Genomic DNA, 16,501 nt, shown 5'->3' with positions numbered 1-16,501 from the left:
CTAACATGTATTCTCTATCACTGACATGTATTCTGTATCACTAACATGTATTCTGTATCACTGACATGTATTCTGTATCACTGACATGTATTCTCTATCACTAAAATGTATTCTGTATCGCTAACATGTATTCTGTATCACCAACAGGTATTCTGTATCACCAACATGTATTCTGTATCACCAACATGTATTCTGTATCACTGACATGTATTCTGTATCGCTAACATGTATTCTGTATCACTAACATGTTTTCTGTATCACTCAAATGTATTCGCCACAATGGCTCAAGAAGAAGCGAATCACCCAACAGAGAATAGCTACATGTACATCTCACAAGCTAACAAAGCACCAATACAAAAGCTACTTTTGCTTTATAGCACAGATGAGGAGGCAGATTAACAAGAGCTGTTGAGGGTACCATGTAAAAAGCCTTTTGGGAGTGTTCTCAAATTCAGCTGCTATGTGGCTCAACCCTGTGCAGGCTCGGTACTAGTGAGCCACTTCGTGAGCCACTACTCCTTAGTTTTTAAGGTAGTTTTGCTGTAAATTGCAGAATAAGGTCATTTCTAATCCTAATTGCAAGCTTGAATTCTGGTAGTTGAAAAAACAACTATAAAATAATGATTCAGTGATATTACTGTAGTAAACAAACCGGAGCATAATGCCCACCTTGCGTAGCATTTGCCATCAGAGTAGATCTAAATGTTTTACACAGTTTGCTGAAAATATATTAAATGCTCACGCCTTGCAAGCCTTTTGGAGCGACTGCTAATATACTGCCAAATTTCGACACCACCACTCTGCAGCACTAAGGCCATTTTCACACCTTTTTCGTCTTGTTAGGTATTCTGAGGTCTAGATAAAGAAAGCAGTAGCCTCAAGGTACACAGATGTTGGTGAAACTCATGAACTTCTTACCAAATGCTCATTAAACTCTGGAAATAATCTAGGCAACAGTTTAATAAACTAGTCATGAATCTATAATAAACTTTTATTTTGAATTGTTTTTATCAGTTTGATCGTGTATAAGAAAGCAGCAGACTACTCCTTATGTGGCATTTTATTGTGGGTGAAGGCTTGTCTGAACTAAAATTTAGACAATTTTTTGGTTTGAGCATTCAGTACAAATGCCATGGAATTCTTACCTATACATATTTTCATCGTTTGACTTTCTTTGAAACATGTAACATAAAATCTTCATCCACAAACCTTTCGTCTTCAAGCTGGATACCGATATGTATATCAACTACAGGAATATGGTACAGCGAGTTAAGAAGATCACCATAATCAGATGGTGCGAGTTTAGAATGTGCCTGTCTTTTTCTACACATAATCAATTGGTCTGATATATGATTAGTTAAACTGTGTTGATAACTGTGGAATCTGACACACAAATATTGCCAGGCTGTCTGACAGTTCCTTTTATTCTTCAGTAACCCAAATCATTATCTTCAGATATTGTATTAATTTATTTATTATATTGAGCATTTTAATTGAAACCAAATTTGGTGGATTTTACTCTTGAAACATCTTGGCAGTCAGATCACCTCAAACATCAAAAACAATCGCAATTGATAAAAACTACCGATACTTTCTGATAAAATCTACATAGATTTTGTTTAAGTTAGTTTTTAGGCTAAAATGAGCGAAAGAGCGATGGTAACTGAACATTTCTTTAATAGGACCTTGACACAAGGAGTAAAAGTGCATCTGCCATGATAAATGCCGAAGCCTGCTTTATTGTACTGTGTATATCACAATTGTTACTATAATAAGAGCCGTCTGTCTGTCTGAAGCCACATTGGAGGTTGAAATAGAAGATTGCTATAGGAGAGATTCACACTGCGAACATTTAAAGTGGTAGATTGACATTTAAATACCTGCTCTGGCCTTACCCTTTATGGCATTGTCGAACTATTGTGCAGTTAGTTATTCACTGCGCTTTATCAATGCACCTGATGATCTCTCACAGCAAGCGAGACAGCTAAAGCCTGGTTCCCATATACGTCGCAAAGCACCGGTGACAGCACTGCAGGCTGTTAGTGGTGAAATGGGAACCCACGCCCCGGATACCGCCAAGGACCGCCGGTAGTTGCCGGCGGCAACGCAATAGTTTAGCGCTGTTCAAATTTTGCTAAAAGCCGCAGGCAAAACCTTCCCGAAATGCACTGTACAGGTGAAGGTGGTGAAGAAACTGATACTTATAAAATATTACATAATGTATTGAGAGCTAGTAATGTTAATATGTGACAGCACATTCATCGCAAGTCATTAAACTGAAAGCTTTACTGTTTGTAGAAAGCTTGTTTTCTGAGGAATGAAAGCTAACCAAACATCCGTGAACTACTTGACTACAGTGATAGTTTTATTTTACTGATTCTTGATGTTTCAGCTCTAAGTTAGTATGCCGTTTCTCAGCTGCCCAAAGTTGCGTCTCTCCTCGAGCAAATATGCAATAGAATATTCCTCCTGCTATGTATACGGCTCCCCAAACATAGAATACACTTCTCCATTCTTCAGCCGTACCCTAAAAAGCACAAAACAATTTGAACTTATGTTGTTAAACTTGACTCACAGAATTTAGCAAAAAACAGCTTATTAGCAACCTTCAAATTAAAAAGAACTTGTACGATAATCTATTGTGAAATATTTTATTTTCAAATTGAATGTTGTTAAAGCACTGAAACTTGTCAGCATGAATTAAAGCTGTAAAGTAGCTTCCTTATTCGTCTTCATCGCTGAGCCCTTTATGACTAACAAGGGAAATCTCGCACTCCTTTTTTAAAATATAACAAAGACTCACTGCATAATAAAAACAGATATACTTAAAATAAATGAAAGCAATATGTTATTAGAATTCAATTCTATAAAGAATCTAATGCTTTTACTCAAAAGCAACATATAAAAATGACTCAATTTATGATATTTGGCTGTTTTCTACCTCTTCTCTGCTATTACCTGATTGAAACGTCATTCTTTGCAGGGGAGTTAGATGGGCAGATAGTTTTCAGGATTCATAGCGGTTCAATAATTATTTTTGATGTATAAAAGAAATAAAAATCTGGAACCGATAGCGAAGATGTTGCAAATGGAACAAGACTTTTGAATGTTCTTTTCGAGAGAGCTGGGTAAGCAGTCTTCACAATTGATTCTTGCACCTCCGAGAATAAAAACCCGCACCTCTCTTAGGAAGCTTTACTGTAAGGCTATGTTTGAAGCTGAATAGTGTGAAGACTCGCCTGAGTAAAATCAGACTCTGATTAATATTACCAACCAGTATTAAGTCTACTCGTAGCGATACAGAAAACGAGCTGCTGTAAACGTTTCCTAATTAAAAATGCATTGATGAGGTGAAATGCGAACTATCCTGGAACATTCTAGAATTGTTCTGGAATGTTCTGGAACTGTTCTGGAACTGCTCTGGAATAGAAAAATCAAATTTGCAAAGTCTAACAAAAAGGGATTTTTGCCAATTGACAACTGGCCAGTTTAACCGGCCAGAAAATGTTGGAACCTACCCCTGGTGTCATGGCGTTCACCAGCTTTGGAGCCACCATTCCTGGTATTGTTGCAGCAGTGTTGCTGATTCCAAATATCTCTCCTGCATATCTACAAATTTACATGTACGATAATGTAAATAACACTCCTGTCCATGAGACAACCTTGAAAAAGAACTAAAACAAACACTAATACATTACTCTTATTAATATTATAGCTGTTTTTAGTATTAGAATCAATTTGAAAAGTTTCCTAAGCAAAGTGTTCGTTGGTTAAAAACTTAGTTTTTTACAAAATATTTTAGCAACCCTACCTTTTAACCCAAAGTGAACTTTGTAAATTTACCGCTTTGAATAATTTTACTAGTGCATTCTGTTATACTGTGAAGGATGCCTGAAAGATTCCTTCATGGCACCACACCAATCTTAGATCAACTGCACAGTTGTAGTCATGTATACATGTACCATGTATATTTGTACAATATGCATTTTTATAATATACCATGTGTATTTATATTGTTTAAAAAATATAAATACATATAGAAGCATCTATATAGAGAAAGCAAGAAGGTGCTCTGCTTCTCGCTAGCAATGCTTCTATTTTTAAAGAGGCTCTGGCAGAGCAAACTTTGGCCTTCTTCACTGAATGCCGCCTTGATTCCTTTCTTCTTTTTTATTTAGTGTCTTGGCCGAGTCATGTCAACACAAGACACAAGACCGGCTGGCTCCCACCACAATTCAAGCGTAATGGCAACAGCCAAAGTGGTTAGAGATGTAATGGAGTAGCAGTATAAATATTGTAACAACATGAAACAACTGCATAATCTGTTGCATATTGACACCTCTGGTAACTTACTTTGGCGCAATATCTTGAGAGTTCGTTGCGTAAGTCAACCAGCTGAAGCCAGTAAACGCTACAGCAATGACGAGGAACACCACTCCAAGATAGTTCTTGTTACAAGGCACATAACCAACTCCCACTAGAAAAGCTGCTGGCACAAAGCTAGCTGAAAAGAGCAAAATTACTATTCCTTATAATTAAAGCCAAATATCTGATAGTTTACAGTTTCATGTAACTAGAAAGTTTTAGATGAGTTGGCAGCCAATAAATTCAACTATTCAATTTTGTTTCATTACTTTTGTATGGCATAATTTAAAATAACTGACAAGAAAGTTATATATGTATATAACTTATATTGATATATAATATATCGATAGCAATCAAAAGCATTCCTAAAAAGTTCGAAAACAAGACATCTACAACAGAAAGAATTTGCAACTTTAGACAAAAAAGTGGAGGCCCACTTGATGGCAATTGCGGAATAAAGAACATGGTGTATCAAGCAACGATGACTAGAACAGACAACAACACTAATGAAACACGTAACACTAAGCAACCAGAAAGCATCATTCAACCACATGAGTAAAATAAACCAGACGAAACTTAGCAAGTATATTTGAAAACTAGAAGACCAAATGGTAGCATACACAGTTAAATAGAAAAAATTAAAGGTTTACATGTACTTGCAACAAAATTCACATTACAATTATTTGGTATCAAAAGGTTCACCATGTCTTACTCTACTGCGTTGTAGGTGCAAAATATGTGGAAATGTGATTACAAGCTCTTAAAAGCTCAAAAACGAACAGTTAATCGCAGCCATCACAAAAATGCCGTAGTTTGGAAACTACAGGGCTGAAAGTTCAGCCCTGCAAGCTGAACTTTCAGCGAAAGGTTAATGAATGTTTTTACCTGCGAAGTACTGAATCCCTGCAAGCTGAACTGTGAAGTAGCAAGAGAACGCTATAGTAATTTACATTAATTAGTAATTTATATTTACGTTTATTACCGTTTCATTTACGTTTATCCACTTACGCTAGGTAGAAATTTCTTCGTACCTTTCCATCATGTCTTTTAGACCAATGTTCTTTTCTCGGTTCAAATGTTATCATCAAAAAAGAAACTGCTGTTGATTCTAAGCAGTATTCAGTCCCAACGAGAAAGCTGATCTCTGACAGCGCCATTCAAGTCTTATTTATATTAACTATACTTATATATATAAGTATATAACTATAGTATATATATAACTATACTTATATATAGTCTAAAATAAAGAGTATACTTAGCTTGTATATATCTATAATTATAATTCTCAGTGTTTGTCTGTGATCCGTCTGTCATTTGTCTGTCTAGTTATAGCCATAAAGTTTGAGCAATGAAAAATACTCTTTGTACTGGATTAGAACTCGCAACATTCATATCGCCGGTTTGCTAAGTAGCGCATGTAACAAAAAGGCTAAGCCACTCTTATCACACCCATCGCTCTTACCAGATACTGTATATCTTTTTGTGATTGCACACGCTAAATGTGCGCTTTTTAATATTAATTAATACAGTGCGCCCTCAGCCATGATGCCCCTGTTCTACGATCTTTTTGTCTTACGAAGTGAATCACGATGTTTATATATAAATAGATATATATCCATATATTTATACATACATATATATATATATATATATATATATATATATATATATATATATATATATATATATATATATATATATATATATATATATATATATCTATATATCTATGTATCTATATTTATCTATATATTTACATTTATCTATATATCTATCTGTATATCTATATATATCTATGTAAATATCTATGTATCTATATCTATGTACCTATCTATATATCTAAATAGCTGTGTACCTACCTATATATCTGCCTATATATCTTTATCTATTTATATATATCTATATATCTATACATATCTACAACTATCTATATCTACCTATATCTATTTATATCTATAGATAGATATATTTATTAATGTATGTATGTATGTATGTATGTATGTATGTATGTATGTATGTATGTATGTATGTATGTATGTATGTATGTATGTATGTATGTATGTATGTATGTATGTATGTATGTATGTATGTATGTATGTATACATGTATGTATGTATGTATGTATGTATGTATGTATGTATGTATGTATGTATGTATGTATGTATGTATGTATGTAGGTATGTATGTATGTACGCATGCATGTATGTACGTATGTACGTGTGTACGTATGTATGTACGTATGTACGTAAATATGACTGTTTATTGGCATTGGTAATCATAAACATAATGATTTTGTTCGTGTCATGCATAAAAAGAAAGAAAGTAATCAGTAATTATTTAGCTAGTTGAACAAAATTCTTTTAAAAGTTGGTAAACTAACAGTATTGGGAAGGAGTCGAAATAGTAAATTGAAGGTCGTAGTAACAGAAAGTTCATCAATTGAAGTATAGGATAGGTAGATGTAGTATGTTGGAGTCACAGAACGGAAAACAGTTGTAAGCATAAGCATAAAAAGAATGTAGCTAATAGCAATGCTATATACCTGTTCTATTCAAAACTTTTAGCTCCAAGTAACAATTTGGTTGACCGTTCTGCTCATTGTCGTAGATTCGTAAGAATGAATTGTTGAAAATAAATTAGCTAAAACTTTGTGATATGCAGGTGTTTTCAAAAAAATACATATATCATGCAACAAAGTCAAATGACTTGATATAATCACACCGTACAAGTTAAAGTAAACTTTTCACATACCGAGTAAGCCAGCAATCTGTCTAGCAGTTCTTGTGCTGACAACTCCCTTCTCTCTCATTGTGTCTATCACATTGGCAGCAGTGTTGGCTGTTATAAACATGGCGATGTATGGAAGAGTCGAGTATAAACCATTCTGTAAACAAAATATATAATGTAACACTTATATAAATCTCAGTGTCTGTCTTTTGTTGGCCTTTTTTGTTTTCATTCCTGTGTCCAGTTATAACTAGCCTGAGCATGGCTCTCGTGGGGGATTTGGAGAGAGAGCCTGGGACACATAGCGAAAAAAAGGTAAGATAACTTCTGCAAAACGAGCGACATATGTTACATATGACGCTCAGACTGATACTAATGAAAGCGTGTCGATAGATTAAGATCTCATGATGTACTAGATGTGGCGCGTTTTAAAGCCTATCGTCGCGGTAACGTAACTTGATCTAGTGAAAGGCACTATGTTTTTGATAGGCTGGATAGTTATGTAATACCCCGTTTGATAACAAAACGATAAGAACCATAGGTTACTATGCTCTTGCGTTTTCACGTTTGCAGTTTCATTTCATATACTGATAAAAAATGGAGCGATTCAAAAACCATCTATCAAAGCTAGGCATAGCCACGCTGAGACCAAAACAGTTTCAAGCTTTACAACATATTATCGCAGGTTTTGACTAATTTATAGTTCTTCCTACTGGCTTCGGAAAGAGTATTTGCTTTCAGATGGCACCGTTTTGCAGTGGTAGGTCCGAGTTGCTCATAATAACTGTCGCAAGTAATCACAATACTCGCGAGTAAATTAAAACTGAGATTACTTTTTACTAGATAAACTTTTCTTTACTAGCAGCGTGCGATTCAATTTTGTTGTTCTATTGCTAATCGTTTGTATTGTTATTGTGAAAATGTTTTATTCAATTGATTTAATTTTTGATTATAATTAAATCAAAACCTAATTAATTAAACATATGAAATAATATAGCTCCCGTGATTGATTTATTATGCAACCAACATTTCATACTTACCAATCAGCGTTTGTTTGCTGCCAATTCAGATTAAAAATAATACATAATGCTCACGAAGATCATAAAAAAGAGCATCACATGATACTCCTTCGGAAATAATGATCGTGATATTAGCGACTGCAGAAGTCGACTATTAGAGTTGTTTTTCCCGCGTGTTGGTATGTGTCCCAGGCTCTCTCTCCCAATCATCAACGGGAGCCATGCCCAGGCTAAGTTATAACCATTATAATCTAGCAATGAAAAATCTGCAATGTACTGGATTTGATCTTAGAACCCCTAGATCTGGAGTCGGCTAACTTAACCATTAGACTAGGTGTCCAGCTGAGCATAGCGATTAATAGTAGTTAAGATATTGATTACACTGGTTAAAATACTCGCACCTAAAGTGCTTGGGGTTACATGTATTAACTAGCACTGTTGATCATTACAAATAGCGGAATGATTATTAAGCCGTCTGCACACACCCCATGCAATTGTTTCAATCAAGATTACTAACTAGCTAATGAGGTAAGTTACTCAAATTCAGTGAGGAATTATTTTATTACTTGTGCAATGCCCGGCATTCACCTGGTAATGCATATAATTGAAAATAGCTATGAAACTCTCTATGGTGTTTTCTCGTGACTTCTTCTGATAAACAATTTTCAAATTTGTTCGAGCTAGTACTGACTTACTGATTTGATCTCAAAGTGTAAAACCTCCTTCATGAAGGCTGGAAGTTTAGTCAAGAGAGTGTATTCACCAAAGTTGCTCGTAACATGAACCACTATAATAGCCCAAACTCCTGCTGACTTCATCATCTCCATCCAGGGCACAGAGTCATTCTACAGTATAAATAGTAACTATAATATAATAGGCTCTTGCACTAATCAACTCTGTGATTTAATCGTCTTGGACTACAGACTAGGTTTCCCTGTATTGACAGTATTGAACAGACTACTGCAGTCAGACATAGTTATTATAAGTCTACAGATTCTGTTCTATTAAATTCATGTGCTGAAATATTATACATGTTATAAAATAAATCATATTAATATGCATTTGTAGGTGACAGCAAATCTTTTGGTTGCTCATTGCTAAGTAGTTGTTGCGTTCTTACCCTTTACCGTAAAGGAGACACTTACAACAATATTAGATTTAACAGACTGGCTCAGAGATATGTAGATACTAACTTAAATCAAATGCATTGGAAGTATATAAATAGTTGTTCTAATAGTATAACCTTGGTATGACCTTGATAGTAGAATAGAAAGGGTGCAATTAATTTTACTCTTTGAAATCAGGGTTTAAAGTTACAAAGCATCTATTGAGTTCTGGCCATTATTTTTTGTTGATTCTCAAAATGACTTAGCCATATAAATTTGCAGATTTTTTGTAATCCTAAAAATGTACATGCTCATTATTTATTAGCAAAATCATAAACAAATTCCAAACTTTAAAGGTTTGAGTCTAATAAGCTTGCCATGAAGCACACTGTGTCTTCGGAGATATTAGACAGTATTTTTCAATTACAGGACTTTCAAACAATGCTAATGTTATTCTTGACCCAAAATGAGGGCGAAGAATAACATCAGATAATAAGATTTAAGATTTTTAATAGACCACACGATATTTGGTGAAACTGAGAGTTAGTGACGATAAAATCGTCAACACACTTTACTTGCAAATTTAAAGAGCTGATAGACAAAACAGGAGTTTTGTGCTATAAAACCAAAAAACTGTCTTAAATTGCGAATTGTTTGTTAAAGTAGGAAGATAACTCCAACAATCTCAAGCTATTTTTGTATTTTGAATATTTGCATCTTCTTACTCTGCCTATGCTAAATGTTTATTTTACTTCAATTAAAGGTTACAATATTTTTCCTGGTTTGTGTCTTCATTTTTCACATGACAGTTACAGGTTTTCAACCCAATTCAACTTGTGTAATACGAACAAATTGCATACAATCACTAACAATTATTTTTAAAATATCATTGCTAGCTGCTTTAACAATCTTTCACCTAATATCCCTTCTCTTAGCCTAGAAAGGCATTTTAAACACTATTTGTCAAACTATTTATTCAATTTTATTGACTAAATGTTGTCCTTCTCTTCCTTTTTTGTTTTTATTATTGTTGTATGGAATAATTTGAAAAACATTTCTATTTGAAATGAAATTACTGCCAATAAAGTAATATAATTATATATTGCTTTAAAAATTATATATTATATGCTAACATCGACGTAAGTTAGTATGAAGTGCATGATATGTTATCTTACAGATCAGATACTCATTGTTTAGTGATAGCCTTTTACAGTATCATAAAGAGTTCCTCAGCTGGTCAGGGCTATCAAGTTAACTCAGCTACTGTTAAATGATAAATATGGGAGAGGGGATAACTCTCAATTTTCACTGTGTATAATTCATGAACAGCTCTAGCAATGAGACTGACAGTGTATTGTTATACATATTTAAATGGAGGCTACCAAAACCAGTGATACAGTCAAGCACAATAGTTGAAGCCACCAAGTAGGAAAGATTACTGTACTCTATTTTTACAACATGTACTAGTTTTATTACATCTACAACATGTGATTTCATTCTTACAATGAACTCAATTAATCAATATGTGGTCCAAGTTCATACTAAAGCATAAATGCATTTTCTGGGTCAAAATGCTGAGATTGAAGTTGAAATATGAATTTAAATTCAGTCAATAACTTCAATTCATCAACTTCTCATTTAAAAAACTCATACAAGATGCCTAAAATAAAGCATGAATGCAATTGCACACTCTATTCATATGAAAGTCTTCTAGCTTTGAGCTGGTTGATGTTAGTGATAGATGTAAAATTCCTTCCAACAATAGGCTCCTTTTCACCTATTGAATAGAATTTGATCATCTCTCCTACTTCATATACAGACTATTGACAATAAGCGCTTTTTTTAACACAATTTTTAGTGCAATATTTAACATTGGTTTTGCCTCTTTGGTTTTCCTTCCAGGCATACTGACCATTCAGTTTACGTTGACCTCCTATGAAATTTAGTATTGTCTGTACTCTATATTATGTACTATACAAGTACAAGTACTTCCATGTATAATAATTGCAAATGTTCTGATGTGTTAAAACTATGGCCCGTACTTTACAAAAACATTAGTTTTGATTTAGCTGAAATTCCCATTTTGAGGTTAGGTCTGGAATGCAATACTGACAAAGTAGGAGAGATTAGTGTATGACAAACTGCAAAAGTAATTTTGTTATATTAACACAAGTTGATGTCTTGAAAAAGGCCTTTTAAAAATACAAAACAAAAATACTAGCAGTAATTACCTTATGAATTTACCTTTTGAATTGTGACTCCTTCTAGGCTTTTCATAATATAGAGTTTCTCTCTTTCACTAATCCTTGGATGTTCTTCTGGTGAATCAAAGACCAGAAAATGCCAAAGAAAACAAAAAAGAAGACAAATTCCACCACCAACATAGAATATGCTTGGCCATCCTCCATCAAATGCGTTCCATTCACAAAAGAAACCACCAACTCCGAGCATCAGCACATTCCCAGCCTACAGCACAAAAACTATTTTTAAAACAACGTATACAGTGAATGTGACAAAAAGGCAATAACATAAAAAATTGAAACCAAAAACTTTTTAGATCTATGAAAAACATTTTGGCAGCAAATAAAAGCTAATGATATTGTGTAACTTTGATTATTAGTTTTAAACATTTACAATTTTACAATTACATGTACATTGAAATTTTGAAGAATGAAGTAGCCATGGCCTAGTGGTATAGATTGGTAGGCCTGCAAACAGCAGACTAGGATTAATTCGTTGCAGAAAAGGCTCCTGGGGATGATAGGAATTGAGTTTGACTCTAAATTGCTCTCTCTCCCTCAGCTTCCCCTTCCCCCTCAGCCTCCCCTTTTCCCTTCCTTTCCTTCTCAAACTTCTCAAACTTCCCATACCTCTCTCCCTCTCAACCTTCCCCTCCCCTTCCCCCCTCCCCCTCCCCATCTCCCTCTCCCTCTCCCTCACCCTCCTCTCACCCATCTCCATCCCCTACCCCTTCATTTCCCTCTCTCCTTGCTTTCCCTCTTCCCTTCCCTTTCTTTCCCTCTCCAATTATCCTTCCTTCTCTCTCCCTTCTCTCACTCCCCCTTCATTCCTCTCCCTCAACCCATGCAATGTATTAGTCTGTACACTGACAGATAATGATCTGACTAGAGTTTTGTGGGACAAAAAGAATTGTGCCAAATATTTTTGAAATATTTTAATCAAAATAAAAGTATAACATACTAGATCCAGGTACCTACATGTATATACAGAATCTACAGCAGTATAAAGGATCATTAACCTCAACTACTCTCAACCTGCCAATAGACTGTTAGCAACAGCAATATGAAAATAAACATTGTTATATGAAACAAATATAATAGTAAACCTATAGATAAGTTGCTATTAGACTATAGTGTAACAGCTTGCAGTCTGAACTACTCCAGTGTCTACCCTTAGGTAATGATTGCTCAATTCTATTACAAGAAAGCTGAGAACTTTATTCACCCGTAGCAGCTACTACGAACTGGCCAAATAAGACTTTAGGGATGCTTTGGAACAATTTTACTTAATTTACAATGTTTATTACATTAAAAAACTATTTGATTTTGTAAATGAAATCTATCTAGCGAGTTTGAGTCTCATTATGTAAACTAGTATCCTAGCAATCTAGTTTGCTGCATGAGATCGTCAGGTATGCCAGCCAATAAAGCATAGAGAGTAAGTATGTGTGCAATAATTCGATTGCGGCGGAAGGTGAAGGATTGGTGCAGGTCGTAGTGCGCTGGGCATCAAGTGAAAAGCCATGGGTTCAAATACTGTATGATGCAAAACATTTTTCCACCGCCAGCAGTGGCTTCAGATAAAAATACAGAACTTTTATTATAGTAAAGATTGGACACACTGCTAGGGGAAAGAGACGAATCATATTTTCTTACTCAAAAGAAACACTGTAAACAATAAATATCAGCAGAGGTTAAGCAATAGTTCAGTGGCTATGATGTTGATGTATGTACAGTAGGTTGGTGGTGTGAGTCACATCAGGACCATGATAGTGTCAGAAAAGGTGTCCAACCACATTTGCTCCTGCACTGAATCTCATGAGCATATTGTTACAATCTATATATATATTTCTCAAAGTTTGTCGTCTGTTTGTAGGATTGACTCCCTGGCTATAGCAATTATTAGAACAGTTGTAGCTAGACAACAATGCAGACGCAAAGTCATGGATTACCGCCATTAGAAGCCTATCTTATTAAGCAGCTTACTAGAATTTTTCATTGGCAATATGCCAGACTACTAGCTTGAATGTTACAGTTGTTTAACAAAGTTTTAAAACCTTTACAGTTGTTTTTATTTTATCTCTTAATTTCTTTCAACTACACAAAACACTCCTCTCGTAATATGTAATTTAAAAGTTAGAATGGCAAATGTTGTTATAGGTTAAATACAAATCAAATTTTCTGTCCAAAGCGTTTTTTATTACCTGGGCAACGCCGGGTAACACAGCTAGTAATCCTATACTAGGAGTAATTCCATTTGGGGTGGCGACCCGTAACGAAAAGAGCAGAAAGAAAAAGAAGTACTAAACATTGTGACTGTGTCTAGGCAAGTTATATCAGTACAAGTACTAACCATGGTTCCAGAGAAGCACAATATATTGAGTTTACTCCTTTCATATGGAGGGGACCAATGACCTAGCAAGTTTTGCATTGCTGGAAAGACAACTCCTGTAGATAAGCCAGCCATGACTCTCAACGCAATAGCTAATCCTGCAGAAGTGGTATAATCCTTTTTATCATACCTGAAATGGAAAGTTCACATATTACCTGACAATAGTTCAAATTATGGTATGTTGATGGTTGTTGGTATGTATTATGATGTTTATATAGCAACTGGATACAAGACAACAACTTTAATTTCGAAAAATGTGAACATTTTTCAGGTGGCTTCAAAGCTTGTTGTAAAGTGAAAACAGATCAAACAAGCTTTCACTTTCATGCTGACAAGGCTAAAAACTACAAAGCACTGACTATAAGTGTTGAGAAAATTCTCTGACCATAATTATGAAGAGTACTTTTGGGGAATCACTTTACCTAACCATGGGAAACAAAGAAATCTGCGGATAGATCTATGAGAAAGGAAGATTCTGATTTTAGTGGCTGAATTTACTTTATTGATCTCACCACCTTGTTACCATGAAGTCACATAAAAAAGAGGCTCTTAAACACAAGTAAACACGTCTGCTTTAACATCAATTTAAGCCACAATGACGAGTAATAAAGGAGTCGAATTATAACATCATTCAATAATAGTGATGAACTTGGTGCCGGGATGCACCGGTTGTTAATAAAGTTCAGTCGATGTTCACTAGTCGTTTCTAGTGTGTTGATGATAGGTGGTTGAGCAATCAGGGTGGCCTCATGTACCATATGTGACTTCATTTGGCAACAGCAGGCAGATATCCTTTGCTATTTAGATTATCATGATCAAGTAATGATATCTCATACTTTCTGATATAGTGTAGTAGAAGTTTGTAACCTTTAATACCTGTTTCTTGTAGGGATGATAGCCAAAAAACCAGATTAAACTTTAAACTAAACCATGGTTACTGCAAGTGTAAAACTAACAATGCACAGGTGAACTAAATCAGACAATACCAACTCCTTAACTTGAAACCCTAAAGAGTTGCGCTCAAACAAAAAAAGTTTGCCTCATATGAATTATAAAACTAACAAAATTGAGTCAGTATGTAGCATGACTCTTATTGCTAACAGAGAAATGAGTTAAAATTTAATGTGAAGGTATAAAGAGAAACTCTGCAAAGAACCTGGTTTCCAACTAAGAAGATTGATTTGTAAATTAATTTTCTCTGAATAACTTGAAAGCTTCTGCGCTCCATGAGATTACCAGAGAGATCTTTACTGTTTTATGTTTAAGTAGGAAATTTGCAATACTAAAGAAAGATCCTCTTCTTATGTAATGAGAGCTTCTCAGCTCATTGAAGAAAGAGTCACATTTTAATGCAAATGTGCAATATTGAGTCGTATACATGTAGAGTTGATAGAAATAAATTAATCTAAATGAATCATGTGTCTACTAAAGAAATCTTGGAAAGTTGAGAAACTGAAAACTGGTAATCTGTACATGTCTAAATCAGACAGAGGGAAATTAAAGCAGTGCTCTGAAAATTAGTAGTTCTTTTTTAGTTTGGCTAGCAAAAACATAAGTTGAGCATGCTATAGAGGTTGAAATAGAGTACATTTCAGTTAAAACTAGTATATCTGAATTACATATTACAGAAAGCAACCTCGCTGCAAAATTTTTTATATAATATTAAACATGTAACTGATTCTTTTCCTGTGGTTTAATTTCAGGTTTTGCATAAAAGTCTGAAGCCCGCCATAAATGATGATGCTAACTCTGTTATCACCTTACCTTGCTGCCAGGGGCATCAGAACTGTGACAACTCCATAGATAAACAAGCCTACTAACATGACTCTTTTTCCACCAAACCGCCCAGAAAGATAACCACCAGGAATTTGAGTAACTATGTAGCCATAGAAGAAGGAGCTCAGCACCCAACCCTGTAGGTCTTTGTCCCACTCAATTTCACCACCGTTGAGCTGTATTCAAGTAATGAATTATACTTTCTAGTAACAACTAAGCGTTGACATTTACAGTATCTGCATATCAATTCCAAAGTTAATAGTTGCAATGGATTGTATTCTGAGAAGTTCTTGATACCCAAGATGCAATGTAGCTTTGTACAGATATTGGTAACAAAACCTATTTTAGAAACCTATGATTATCAATGAAATTAGTTACGAACATTTATACATAAATGCTAAAAAATTTTGTCAAAGGAAATACTTATGTAAAATTATTTTTAATTTTTCTAAGTTTTTGAATAATTATTGATAAAGATTTTACTTCATAGCACCTTTGCTGACGTATTCTTACCACTAAAATGAACAACGCTATTTCTCTAACTTCTTGCTAACCTGATCAGTAGAAGTGTTAGAGTACTTATTCAGGCACTCATCTGATACAGATTGTTGGCTCTCTGACACATTAGCAGGTTTCACCATACAAATCATGGCTATGCTCAGGTTTATCCTGAGAGCATTTATTATCGTGAAACAGAGACAACCGACATACGCGAGGATCCATCTGCATGATGTGATGACTTGTAACCTTGTTTCTGTAACTGAATCAAGATCACAAAAGGCTTCATATATGATAATGATGATAAAACAACTAATCATATAATAACACAGTCATTGGTAGTGTATTAGACTCTTTATTCAGCCAAATAGAAATATA

The 16,501-nt window shown here is 34.6% G+C and overlaps 1 protein-coding gene across 2 annotated transcripts in view; it reads right to left on the bottom strand.

Annotated features, from left to right (window-relative positions):
* Positions 1 to 2,252: 2,252 nt before the first annotated feature.
* Positions 2,253 to 16,501, bottom strand: part of LOC137404679 (sialin-like) — a 150,817-nt gene continuing 136,568 nt past the window's right edge. Inside the window, exons 2-10 of one of the 2 annotated variants that reach the window (XM_068090909.1) lie at positions 16,180 to 16,385; positions 15,614 to 15,801; positions 13,811 to 13,979; positions 11,462 to 11,683; positions 8,807 to 8,956; positions 7,117 to 7,249; positions 4,354 to 4,504; positions 3,519 to 3,609; positions 2,253 to 2,527 (exon numbers count right to left, since the gene is read on the bottom strand). In XM_068090909.1, the coding sequence (XP_067947010.1) occupies positions 2,366 to 2,527; positions 3,519 to 3,609; positions 4,354 to 4,504; positions 7,117 to 7,249; positions 8,807 to 8,956; positions 11,462 to 11,683; positions 13,811 to 13,979; positions 15,614 to 15,801; positions 16,180 to 16,385 (1,472 nt within the window). In that variant the 3' untranslated portion in view covers positions 2,253 to 2,365. The remainder of the gene's footprint in view (positions 2,528 to 3,518; positions 3,610 to 4,353; positions 4,505 to 7,116; positions 7,250 to 8,806; positions 8,957 to 11,461; positions 11,684 to 13,810; positions 13,980 to 15,613; positions 15,802 to 16,179; positions 16,386 to 16,501) is intronic. The other variant, XM_068090911.1, reaches the window with a different exon arrangement.

Source organism: Watersipora subatra, chromosome 9 (genome assembly GCF_963576615.1).
Source record: "Watersipora subatra chromosome 9, tzWatSuba1.1, whole genome shotgun sequence".
Taxonomy (NCBI): domain Eukaryota; kingdom Metazoa; phylum Bryozoa; class Gymnolaemata; order Cheilostomatida; family Watersiporidae; genus Watersipora; species Watersipora subatra.
This window is presented reverse-complemented; position numbering and strand designations above follow the sequence as displayed.